The sequence below is a fragment of the Nannospalax galili genome, unplaced genomic scaffold (genome assembly GCF_000622305.1).
Source record: "Nannospalax galili isolate Female #2095 unplaced genomic scaffold, S.galili_v1.0 scaffold383, whole genome shotgun sequence".
Taxonomy (NCBI): Eukaryota; Metazoa; Chordata; class Mammalia; order Rodentia; family Spalacidae; genus Nannospalax; species Nannospalax galili.
Genome location: NW_008351346.1, coordinates 1,879,283 through 1,892,494, shown reverse-complemented (window position 1 = coordinate 1,892,494; position 13,212 = coordinate 1,879,283). Strand labels below are relative to the sequence as shown.

The 13,212-nt window shown below is 42.4% G+C and overlaps 1 protein-coding gene across 5 annotated transcripts in view; it reads right to left on the bottom strand.

Annotated features, from left to right (window-relative positions):
• Pbx1 (PBX homeobox 1) overlaps positions 1-13,212 on the bottom strand; it is a 324,538-nt gene that overhangs the window by 62,061 nt on the left and 249,265 nt on the right. For 3 of the 5 annotated variants that reach the window (XM_017801977.2, XM_008848222.3, XM_029553604.1), the window contains 2 exons: positions 6,848-6,960; positions 5,434-5,523 (listed from right to left, as the gene is read on the bottom strand). In XM_017801977.2, the coding sequence (XP_017657466.1) occupies positions 5,434-5,523; positions 6,848-6,960 (203 nt within the window). The remainder of the gene's footprint in view (positions 1-5,433; positions 5,524-6,847; positions 6,961-13,212) is intronic. The other 2 variants (XM_017801978.2, XM_008848223.3) reach the window with 1 other exon arrangement.

Below are 13,212 nucleotides of genomic sequence, written 5' to 3'. Positions count from 1 at the left end.
CCTACTTCAGATTTCAACTCCCTGTCACTCAAAAGTTAGAGCAGGTACACCTCAGTGTTTGTTAGTAGCAAAAATAATGAGTCTTTCTGCAAGGAACAATATATTCTAAAATGAAATGGAGATCTTTTTTAAAGGTTAAAAACTCACTCGATTTTATGTCTTACAGGGCTTATACTGAGTTCACTACTGTATAACTGTATTAATTCAACTGTGAACCTGGAAACTTACAGCCACTTGTGAAAGAGATGTATTCTTGCTCTGGAGTGTGTTACTGAATATGTTGAAGCTGTAATGAAATGCTTCTTTTAATCATGTAGTTATTAAAAATTTTAAAAAACAGAATATTTTTACAGTCAAAATACAGCCGGAGAGATGGCTCAGTGGTTAAGAACATTGGCTGCTTTGGCAGAGGACCTGGGTCCAGTTCCCAGCACCTACGTGGTGACTAACAACCATCCATAACTCTAGTTCCAGGGAACCCAACGCCCTCCTCCAACCTCCTCTGGCATTGCATGATATGGATGTACTTATATGCATGCAGACAATACACTCATACACATTAAGTTTAAAATAAAAATAATAAATAAAATACTTAAAAAACAAACAACCCACACAACATATTTATGAATAAGTGAAGAGTTTAAAATAGATATTATTGGGACTCCTATATTGAACCTCACCCACCCACAGCTCAGGGACCATTTCAAAAGAGGGCACAGATAGACCATAAGAGCCAGGGCTGGTTCATGAACACAGGGAAGCAGAGGCTTTCAGGCCATTGGGAGCCTGTACATGTCAACTTGTGACAATGGTGGCATTGAGCACAAAACCCATGCCAGCTCAATTAAACAAGGGCCCAGAGGGGAGGAGAGAAATGGGTGGTAGGCCAGCCTTAGACTGAGAACTACTGGAAACTGATTGATGCTGGATGAGGGAGAGTATGCCTTACAATCATTCTCTGGATGAGCTGACTAGACTCTAGTGGATCAAAGTGGACAAATTTTCACTGAAGGACATATGGGTACAAATGTTTGACTGGATGCGATTTAACATGTATGTCAGAATACATGAGGTCCAGTGGGGGGATGGGGGTACCGATGGGGGAGGGGGTCTAAATTTGATTAATAACTGTTTTACAAAATTACAAAAGCTCAATAAATAGTTTAAAAAAATAAAACAAAGAAATTATTACTAGATATCTTACAGCTAATATACTAGATGTGGCTGGTGGTCATTAAAATACTTTTAAGTGGCATTTTTTGTTTCCTGCTTGATGTTTTCATTTAACAAACATAAGGAAATAATGCTTGTACTTCAAGATCATACACAGATGTGGTAATGAAAGGGGAAGGACAAGTGAGTGTGTCGTGAGCACTTGAGTACAACACAAGGGACAATTATACGTGACAAATACAGAGAATAAAAGGGTCAAGAACAGAGATGCCCATGGAGGAGCTGAGCTCAGGACAGTGAATACAAAAAGATGGGATGGGGACAGTAGTTTAGGAATGAAGGGACATGTTGGTGGATGGCACACGAAAGTGAATGCCAGAGATGGAAGGGAAGGTGTAGCTAGGGAAAGGTCAGTCCACCCCAATAAATGGGACGAGTTTTCCATGTGGAGGGGTAGACCAAGGGAGAACAGGTGGTTTGGGCCAAGATTATGGAAAACCCTGAATATGGACTTGGGTTTGATCTTGCTTAGGCGGGCAGTAGAGGCCACAGATGACTTTTGAGCAAAGAACAACAGTGACAGAATTCAGCAGATGTGTGCAGGAGAGAAAAACTGAGCACAGCAATCACGAGAGGGAGCTGCTGCAAAAACCCAGTTAATGAACTATTTCCAGAATGAGGATGGTGGCAGGAGCAATAGAAAGCCTGTGATAGCTAAGCGGTCTTCAAGTATGATTGACAGAGAAGTGAAATCAGCTCCCTGCATTACTTAGTGCCACTCTAAATGTATTGAATATCCGCTGTTGTCATATGAGAACACAATGTGCTTAAGGAGGTGTAATTTAGCATTCACCGTAGCTAAGGAGGGGGGTCTCTAAGCCTTTTGTAACTTCATATCCATCTCAAAGCATGCCTCATCATGAGAAGAGTGTCCTAACTTATCCTCAGTAGGAAATACCCACTGTGAAAACTGTTCACAAAGAGGAGGAAAAAAGGTCAAATTAGAAAGTGATCGCTTGTAACATTTCACTCTGCATTCATGTGGAACAAGGTATGCTTTTGCCAAGTCCCTTTCTACGCACTCCCTCATTTCCCCTAAAGCAGCCCTTGAGGTGCTAAGGGATGAGACTTACAGGTCCTGTTTTCTAGAGGGATGATTTGATGCCTGCCCACGGAGAAAACTGGAGTTGCAAAGATACTACTGACTCCCCTTATAGGATCTTACCTCTACAGCTTGTAATCCTACTGCTCTCTGCTTAGTTAAAGGCAAGTGGTCCGCACTTTACAGGACTTAAAAATAGACACTCGTTGGATAAGATGTGGGTGCTGTGGAAACCCAGCCGGGGAGCTGATGAAAGCTGCCCAGAAAACGTCCTCCACCGAATGAGACACAACCCAGAGCCCAGCTGGGAATTCCACTGCCGCTTAGGGTTAGGGGTTGTTTATTTTTACTTCTTGGCTCAGGTCGTTCATTCCTGTCCTTGTCTCTTCTTAGGACTCCTCCCTTTTTCTCCTTGCCTATCTTGGCAGTCATAGCCCTACTTTGTGTTTGGCCATGCCCCAGCTTCTAATGCCACCATCTAAAAATACATCTCGCTATAATAAGTTTCATCTTCTGTAGGTGGCACATTTTAAAACTGATACCAAAGAAACATATCATATCACCACTGTCCTTTGATTCATTTAGCCTGTATATTAAAGACCCAGAAATAAAATAACCACAATTTACAGGGGGCGGGGGAGAAGAAAAAACCTTAACGCACAACGACTCTTTCAAGTGACATTATCCAGCCCAGTGTTTGTGGTGGGCTTATGTAATCAGATATAATTATCTGCACACGTTTGTTGCAGTATCTCAGAAATGATTCCCAGCTCACCAAATGACATCAGAAAGGTTAATAGTGGATTCCACCCCCCTTTACCCTGTCTACATTTCTGTGCTACAGTTAGGAAATAAGGATGCCAAATAGCAGAGCTGTCGGACCCGTTTCCTGCCGAGTCATGCAGACTTTCTTCAGTTTCATTTTTCAGTATGCCTGTATTTTTGTTCCTACCGCTGGAACTTTCTTCATGTTCTTCTCTTCCACTTACATACAAAGTTTTCTCTGCAGACTTTCTTCAGTTTCATTTTTCAGTATGCCTGTATTTTTGTTCCTACCACTGGAACTTTCTTCATGTTCTTCTCTTCCACTTACATACAAAGTTTTCTCCGGGAAAGTCTAATATCTCAAAATATTCATGCATTCTTAACATGTACAGACACAAAGCTCCTTCATTTATTTAAAATCTATTTGAGAATACATGTAGCCACATGGAACCTTGCATCCTCCTAAGCAGGCTTTCCAGCAAGTTAGCCATTAACACAGCAATAATAATGACTACTGTGAGAATAAGCTCAACATGGGAAGAATGCTCTGTTCCAGAAATCTTTTCTAGAAAATGACATGATTGTTGAAACAATATATAGCAACTTGACCCTTCCTTCCTTTCCAAAGAGTGATCAATAGTTATGATATGACCTCAGAAGGGATTCTGCCTGAAGGTAGCAGAGAGAATTTCTAATTGTAAGTGGTCTTAGAATTCATACACATACACACAGACAAAATCACCTGGTGGCTGACTCCTTTCTACAACATCCTTTCCAAGGAGCTGGTCAAACCATGAATGTGATGGGGAGTTCTTGACTTTCACGGGCAGCCAAATCCTTTTAAGGAGAGCTTTGTCTGTTAGTGAGGCCATCATATTCAGTGAAATCCATTTCTTGAAGCTTCTACTCAATGAACTCACCCTGTCCCACTTAGACCATTCTTGATGAAGCCTTCTCTCAGATGGCACCCACACCTTCTCTTCTTTGGGGTGAGCATTCCTCTTTTTTATTGGTGTGGTGTTTGTATGGGTGTGTGCATATGTACACATGAGAGAGCAGGCATATGTGTTACATGTGTGTGGAGACCAGAGGCTTGTATAAATACAAGTTGTGCCAGGTGTCTTCCTCTATTGTTCTCCACTTTAAGACAGGGTCTCTTTACTGACCCTACAGCTCACAGATTAGGCTAGGCTGGCTGTCCAATAAGCATAAGCTCCAGGGACTGCCTGTCTCTGCTTCCCAGTGCTGGTGTTACAGATGTGTGCCGCTACACATGACTCTTTACATGGCTACTTGAGTTGTCACAATTACAGAGCAGACACTTTTCTGACAGAACCTAGCCCTAGCATCCCTCATTTTTTAAAAGAATTACTCTATGTCTAATGAAATAGCTGCTGTTTTCTTGCAAGTCTCCCTCCAGACTTGCCATAACTGGGTAAGACAGACTCATGCAAAGTTGAGCCTTCATTAGAATAGACTTAAGATCACATTATTAAACCAAGCCTATCTTGCCCTCCTTCCACCCCAACTTACTCAATGATAACAACAGCAACAAACAATAACACTGACCCCATCAGCCAACCACAGCTCTGCGTCCCTCCGTAGTTCTGAGCCAGTGATCCTCACCGGAGCCTCCTGTAACCTCTTAAAGGCTGGAAATCACCCTTGATCTAAACAACAGCCCCCTTTTACAGGCTGGCTACCCCATGTCCCAGCTTGCTGTCATCGCCACTGAGATAGCAGACGATTGATCTGAGAAATCAAGTTGGATTGCTGTCCCAAATCTACACTCGGTTCTCCTTGTGTCTGTCTGATCGATTTCACTCTGTGCGACATAGCTTGTCGCTATGAATTTTCATGCTAGTCAGGAGCCGCCAGCACACCCAAGAACAAGTGGAAGATGGTCTGAACCCCTCTTGTCCCTTCAAAGTACTGAGCCAGGGTGTCAATTTTTTTAAAAATCACCTATTGACAGATTGGGGAAAGGTGTTTTGTTTTTAAGGTCACAGATCTGGATGCAATAGATGCCGACCACTGGTTTTCTTCCCTAGGTATCCTGGCCCCAGCCTGTGGTGACATTTCCTACCACTGTTGTACTAGGTGTCACCTGTTTAGCAGCTCCTCTAAGCTGAACGCATGTGGCCGCAGGTGCCACGCAAACACTGATTGTGTCTGACAGCCCTAGACGCCAGCTGCCTGCATGAAGCCTGCCCAATCACCACGTTCTTTCATGAGGAGGATGTTGCCGATGGCACGACCGATACGGAAACAAGAAACTAGGTGACCATAAAGCTAAGACAAGCCCTACTAAGTGACATTCTAGGCCCTGTGGCTTTGAAATAATTGGTAGTGATAGAATAAAAACAAAGGGTTGGGGAGCCTTGTTTGCTTACACTGATGCCCTGCGGACTGTACATCTGACTGGCTGCGAGTCCGTCACTGTATCCTCCTGTCTGGCTGATAACATGGCGAAGGGTATCCACCTAGATGGGAGAACAACAGAGAGGCAATTAGAGAAAGACAGGGGACAGGAGGCAGTTCATTGTCTTACAAGATACTGACGGGGCATGCCACAATCATGCCATCATTTTAGAGAGATTCTTCTTGGGGAAGAGTCCATGAGGAGGAAGGAGGCTGGGACTCCCCCTCATGCCAAATCCATTGTCACTTCTAAGTTCAGATAAACAGTAAAAGAAAACTAGGGTTCCTAACACTGAACCTGATTCCACAATGCTGCACGAGATGGCAGGGGCTGTGATGGTAAAGGAGGAGGAAGGGAAGAAGACAGACACATTTTCCCTTCTCCCCACTTTTCTTTCCTATAGATCATCCCATACAACTTCTGTAAAAGTCAAGGCTCTGGGTAGGCTTGAGTAGCCGTATCACAGAGAGAGGAGAATGTGATGAAGACTCAGTTTTCATGAGGACTTAGATGAAGGCTAGTCGTTTAGTCATGTGACCAAAGTCTGCCTGTATCACCTCACATTGTTTCCAGGCAGTGTTTCCTGAGCAAGGGGCTGAGTCACCAGCCAGTTGTCTATCCCAGGCACGTAACATTTTCTGTTCCACATGTCGGGTGGGAAATTGGGTAGACGTGGCTCATATCTTCCCTGGTAATTCTGACCCAGAGCATATGACTTCACCCTCTCATATCACACTTCATGTTGAGATAGCACAATGGCTTCCTGAGGTGTCTGTCTTGAAGGTGGCTAGTTTACTAAAGAGCACTGAGGTTTACACATGACTTGATTTTTGGTTCCCAGTGTGGTCTTATCATCAGAAATTCAAGTCTGTTGACCTCAAGGGTGACTAAGCAGATGCGTTTAGTCAAGCTGCCTTGGTATGTTTAGAGCTTAAAATGAAAGCAGGAGATAGTAACGCATTTGTCTGCTCGCTGATGACTTCCTTATGTTAGTAAAATGTTCAACATGGTACACCTGCAGATGAGAGGGAGACTTGAAAGAAGAGATGAAGGAAGCTCTTTCCTTTTCCTTCGGTAAATAATGAAGATGCCAGTTCCACATGCCTGTTAGGCCTCCTTCACCTCACCCTGTACTTCCTGTTCCTGTCTTGCTTTCCTAGTGTGACTGACAAGCCAGAGCCAAATACACTCACAAAGTATGGGTGGACAAGATTCCCCCTGACAATAACTGTCTTTGTTTTGTTTTGTTTTGGCTGGTATCCATCTGTCTGTCTGTCTCTCTCTTATTTTTCCTCCTCTGTCTAGACAGGAGCCGGGAGCCAATACAACTGATGGCTCTTGGACTCTACTGCATTCACCTGGTGGCACATTGGCTGGGTCCCTACCTGTGATTGCACGTTGGCTCCAACCTGGGCCCCTTGGTAAGAATCCCCATTGAGTGACTGCACGCTCATGAACAAATCTCCAGAGTTTGACATGTTAAAAGAACTGGAAGAACCTGGAAAGGAAAGAGTGAGGCACCTGAATCACAGAAAGGAAAAGACTGAACCCCGCAACTAACAGCCAAGAGAAGCATGGCATGCAAAGCAACTCCCCAAATCCAATGTAAAATGAAAACAACACCCAGAGCCTGGTTAGTAGCATGAAGAAGAGAGGAAGCAAAAAGGGTGCACACTGTCAGCGTTACGTGAAGTCACCCCTGACTACAAGCTGTCAATAGGACTGCTTTCTCCTAACGCATTCAAGCTGAGAAAGGGAAGCTCTAATCCTCTTAGACCAGTTCTATAAAATTCTAGGGTTGGCCAGGAGGCCAATAAGACAGGGAATATGGGCTACTCAGAGATAATTCTGCCACCATGATGGAGCACTAGGGCATTATTTTTCTGGATTCTAAATCTGCTACTGCTGGACCCATCTATTCACTTGGAGAACAGCACTTAGCAGGGGAGGGCTATTGACATTCATATTGGGTCTATTGACATTATTGATTTCTAGAAAGAAGGTAAAGTTCTTTGCTGAGTGGCAAACAGCCCAGGGAACCCCAAGGATTACAAGCTATGTGAGAATGATGTAGCCTTCCTGTCATCTGCCAGGATACAGGAAGATAAAGCAGAATATTGGGCCAAGGATTTTCAAGCATGCATGAAATGTGAAATGCATCTGATAATAATTTTTAAATTGGACCTCCAGAAGGAGAGTTTAGCATTGACTTTCACCTTCCAGAGATGGAGGCTCCATCTAGTTAGCCTTAGATCCACCCACAGGATCCTGGGGTTCACTGGGATGAACCTAGACCAAGCTCAACCTGAACCCCATAAAGCTTACTAGAGCTCTGAATTCATCGTGCAGCTCAGCGCATAGGAAAGAAAGCTCAACGTGCAAGGTTTGGTTAAAACATGACGTTAGCCTGGCAAAGGAGAGACTTCAGGGACCCAGGTCAGTTGCACTCTGTGACTTCTAACCCTACATCGCTTGAACTACACCATTACCCTCAGATTCTGACAGCCACCATGAGTGTGCAATCATGTGAGTCATGTGTCTGTTCAGATGTATTCTCTTCTCCCCAAACAGGGACCTGAACCCTGAAAGGGCACTGCCCTGCCCACATGAAGAACTAAGTAGAGAAGGCTCTGTCTTTTCCCCCAGAGAAGGACCAGTTAACAGGCAATGTGTTCTCCACTCTGCCATTACGCTTTACATGAGACTGTCTATTGTAACATCGTACATCAACACCAAAGGCCATTTAAGAGGAACCAGGTGATTTGCAAAGGTGGGGGCCAACCTCCTGTTAAGAACATCTGCATTCTCCTTTGTTCCATGGATTTTGCATCTTCATGCAAGAAACTGTGTAACTATATTTCTACACAAAATGACCGGCCCTCTACTTCTCTTCTCATTCTTGCTTTTCCGGGGATAAGAAGGGATTTCTTTATGGGTTGAGGGAGGATTCAAATATCAACTAAAGGATCAGGTCTCATTTGGTACATATTCCTCTACCTTAGCTGAAATGAATTAGACATAATGAATCTTAGCAAAGCAGGAATAATATCTAACAAGGTGTGGCTTATTTCTAGCCATTGAGATGAAGATTCTGGCCTGTAGCCTCCTTCCATTAATATGGCACTTTATCTTTGAAACCATCCTTCCCAATCTGTGGATGAAACAGCATGTATCCCAGTTTCCCTTGGATAGAATTCCCAGACCTCTACATATAAGTGATATCCCCCTTAAATCTAGTTTATAATCACAGAGAACCTATAATAAAATCCGTAAGTGCCACATTCAGCACTCATAGAACCAAGAACCCTAATTATAACCATCTTCTTGTCATCGGATTTCCCATGCTCCTTGTCTCTGAAAGTGCTGAGTTTGAAGCCCTAGTACTTTATTTTTCTCCCACTCTCAAATACCATATAATAGTTACACATGCTGTATGTTTGGATGAGGGTTTATTGGTAATCACCACACAATCTGAGCCATGGGAGAACACCCCCAAAGGGCTATACTGATGCCAAGTAAGATGGTATTCACAGGATCATGCAGGCATAGTGTGCCATTTACAAAATATACACTGCAATTGACACAGAGGATTTAGAAATATATGTGCATAGATAAATTGTAAATATGTCTGGCTGTGTAATATACACAGAGATAAATATGCGCATATAAATGTACTTCATGTACAAATGCATTTGTATCAGAGCAGTAATTGCAGAAATAGTCCCTTGTGCTCTTGGCTGTGCTGTTTCAGCATTTCATTGTGTCTGTACACCAATGTATGACACTTTCATGGCTTCAATTCTCTGATGAGAATCTAGGGTAAATGACTGAAGAGATCAGGTGCTGCTAATACCACAGCAGAGCAAGCTGAAGTGGTGAAAACATCTGAAAGGTGGGGGAGGCTGTGTTCCTCACCTTGCACTGTGAGTTAGAAAGAACTTATAGAATGCACAGTCTCCTGAGAAGTACATACGTCCTGGGCAGAAAGTGAACGGGGTCTCTTGGAGATGTTGTGGAATTCCCACAGAGGGGATGTAGGATTAGCTGGTTGGCTAAGACCATCCAGTCGCCTTACCTGCAGGCTGCTGTGGAGTAATCAATCAAGACTAGCAGCACATTTCTAGATGTGCCGGTGGAAAAGCTCTAAATTTGGCTTGGGAATGAAGGCAAGTGCCACATGGACACTGGGTATGTAGGGGGTGACATTTCAGCCAGCCAGAGAAGAAATAAAGCATCACCTGTGATTTCTAACGCATTTGCTTGGGCATGTGACTTGGAAATGTGTTAACATCCATTTTCATAAGACAAGTTCCTGAAGATTGTAATCTTATTCAAAAGGATCTTTAGAAGTCATAAGCTTGTTCAGAAAAAACAAATAATAAAACCCAAGAAAAAAATAATAATGATAACAAAGCCTAAACCTAGAGCACGGTTTCCTAACCCTGGCACTACTGACACTTTTAGTCAGGACACTGCCTTGTTGTGGGGAACAACTGATGCTTTATGGGATGGTTAATTGAATTTTCATTGCTATCCATTCATGCCAGTAACACCCTCTAAAAGGTGACAATGAAGATTGTCTCCAGATACTACTGGATATCTACTGGGGTGTGAATATATCCATAGTTGAGAACCAATGTCTGAGAACAAAGATAGGATGTGTGTTTCTCTTAAGAAACTCACAGTGTTTGCCAATATGAGCTCATTGCTTTTCACCGAGCATACACATGTCCACATGTCATGAAGCAGTTGCCTGGAAGATACTATCTCAGTTTCTGGCGTTTAGAAAATCAAGTTTGAAGTTAAACTCCTGGTGGCGCACACCTTAAATCCCAGCACTGGAGAAGCAGAGGCAGGCAGATCTCTGTGAGATTGAGTTCCGGGCTAGTTGGGGCTACAACAAAGCAAATAAATAAAAAATAAAGAAGGAAGGAAGGAAGGAAGGAAGGAAGGTAAATAAAGAAGGAAGGAAGGAAGGAAGGAAGGAAGGAAGGAAGGAAGGAAGGAAGGAAGGAAGGAAGGAAGGGAGAGAAAGAAAGGAGAAATCAAGTTTTAGATAGATGACGTGAACAGCCTAATTTGGTTGGACTCTTACGTCCTCTGGGAGCATAAAGGACAAATCTTCCTTATTAGATATAAACCTAATTATGTCTCATTCCGTTTTCTTAAATTTTTTTTGAGACAAGGTTTCCCTGTAGCCCCAGCTGGCCTGGAACTTGGTATGTAGACCAGGCTGGCCTGGCTCTTACAAGATTCTCCTGCCTCTGCCTCCTGGGTGCTGGGATTGAAGGTGTGTGCCACCCACCTGGAATGTTTCATTCTTGTATCCAAGAAAGTCTCTCTCTCTCTCTCTCTCTCATCCTTAATTCACACTTTTATAATGTTACCAAACACAAGAATTTGAGAACTCATCATTTCAAGTCTCCCCAGTGAGCTACAAACCAGTGGTTTCTATAAATGCTTCACCTGGTCCCCACTGTCTCTCTCATTTTCTCTCTCTCTCTCTCTCTCTCTCTCTCTCTCTCTCTCTCTCTCTCTCTGAAACAACTTTATTTTCACTCCTTTCATCCTTCCCCTTTGCTTCATTAATTTTGTCCAACTCTGCAGGTGGAAACTCTGAAACATGCTAAATGTCTCTACACGCTTGCTAATTCCCTGAAAGAATCTAGTCTCAAATGACTTTTATGAAGTGTAATTATACAAAAGGAGGCAAAGAATAATCAACAATCAGGGCTGCTTAGAAGTGGCCTTGCTAATAGTCCTGAAGTGCTATTCCCCACACAGGAACATAAAGAGGGAAGAGGAGTTGGTTGGAGTACTGTTTTTCTTGCAGTGGAAATGTGTATTTAAACTAAGAAAAGTTTCTGGAAAAATTTCTGATTCAATGATGAGGCTATGGAACTTTCCTGGGTACCAGAAGTCTAGACTTAAAAATCTACCAAAATATATTATCATATATTAACCTTTTATTTAAAAGTTGTTTCTTCCATTACCATTTTCCCTTTGAAATTATTGAAGAACCAGTACATAAGGTAATAAACACTCGATGTGAAAGTTTGAGCACTTATCATACCATCTGTGCAATGGTTTAGGTTGTTAAAAGCTGAAGAACACACAGGAAAAAAAGCCCATTTATAACTTTTCCTGTTAAGACATTTCTCTTTTAAAATTCCGAGCTATTGCACACGTACAATGGTATTTTCTTTGGTCTCTGTTTTAGAAAGAAAGCACTACAAAAGGGTTCCTCTGCATATTATTTCCAACAACTTAGGCACAACTGGAAGGCTTAGCTCACATTTTCCATAATAATGTACTCTGTGCTCAGAATAGTGATATGAAGTTTAAGCCACCAGAAAAATTCCTTAGAAAACTGTAATCACTGACTGACATTCCATAAGAGCCAAAATAATTCTTAAACACAGAGTGGGGGTTAAAATGCTTACTTCTCTCTTTTTAAGGGCTTTAGGAAAGAAAAATAGTTATGGATTTAGTAATGAAGAGAGCCCACAGGGCCCTTCTAAGGACTAGTCATAAATCATGCTAAGCCATCTGTGATACAGATATGGCGGGGACAGGGAAAAAGTCATTTTGATATCTGTTTTGCATTATGATAACCTCTGCAGGAGTGTTGAGTGCATTTTTGCTAATACTGACAGAACTGTACTTCTTCCAAAGAGATAAGTGAAAATGTCTGCCCAGCAGTACAGTCCAGCTTGTGTTGCTGGGTCTGAAATGCTTAATGATAGACCAGATGGGGAAGGAGGAAACTCTGGTTATTGAATCCGTTAGCATGGATCCCTTGTCAATCACATCATGATGAGGAATGAAGAAAAACAGTAGAAAATACAACTCTTTAGAAAGCAAATATGTTCTTCATAGAAAACCAACTTGCAGGTCTGGGAAACAAAAGTGGATCAAATTCTACCCTGTCTTGCCATATCCATGTTTACAAAGCCTAGGGCTCTCTTCATACATGATTTGATTTAAACAAAAGAAGGTCATGGTAGTCTAGCCCAGTGACTTAGAGAACCTTACGACAAAGATTCAACTAGAAGATTACAGTGTGTGGTTCCTACAGTTAAAGAACTGCATATCATACACAGAACACTTATTTGGTCAACAACTAAGTTGTGAAGTTGAAGATACCATATTCAGAAATTCCTGAAATCTGATTTGTAATCGTATTATAATTGAATATATTTAGATTTGTTGTGCATATATTATTGGCATCATCAGTTGTCTTAGATGTACACTCCACATTCCAAATAAATGTATTTTGTTTATTATGGGGAAGGATGGTTGTTTTAGATAGCATTCTGTTGCTCTGATAAAACACTGACCAAAAAGCAACTTGAGGATGAGTTTATTTCATTATATATCTCCCAGGTCATAGTTCGTCACTGAGGGAAGTCAGGGCAGGAACTAAGGCAGTAACTGAGGCAGAGACAATGGAGGAAAGCTGCTAACGGGATTGTTCCCCTGGCTTGTGCTCAGCCTGCTTTCTTATACAGCCAAGGCTCACCTCTCCAGAGGAGTGACCATCCACAGTGGGTTGAGCCTTCTAACATCAACCAACAATCAAGAAAATGCCCTATAGACAGGCCTGCAGGCCAGTCTGATAGGGGACATTCCTCAGTTGAGGTTTCTTCTTCCCAGGTGTATCAAGTTGACAAATGAAGCTAACCAGAACAGATGACATCTGAAATCAAATGTACTTAATAAGGAAATATTTGTTTTCCCTTTATTCTCT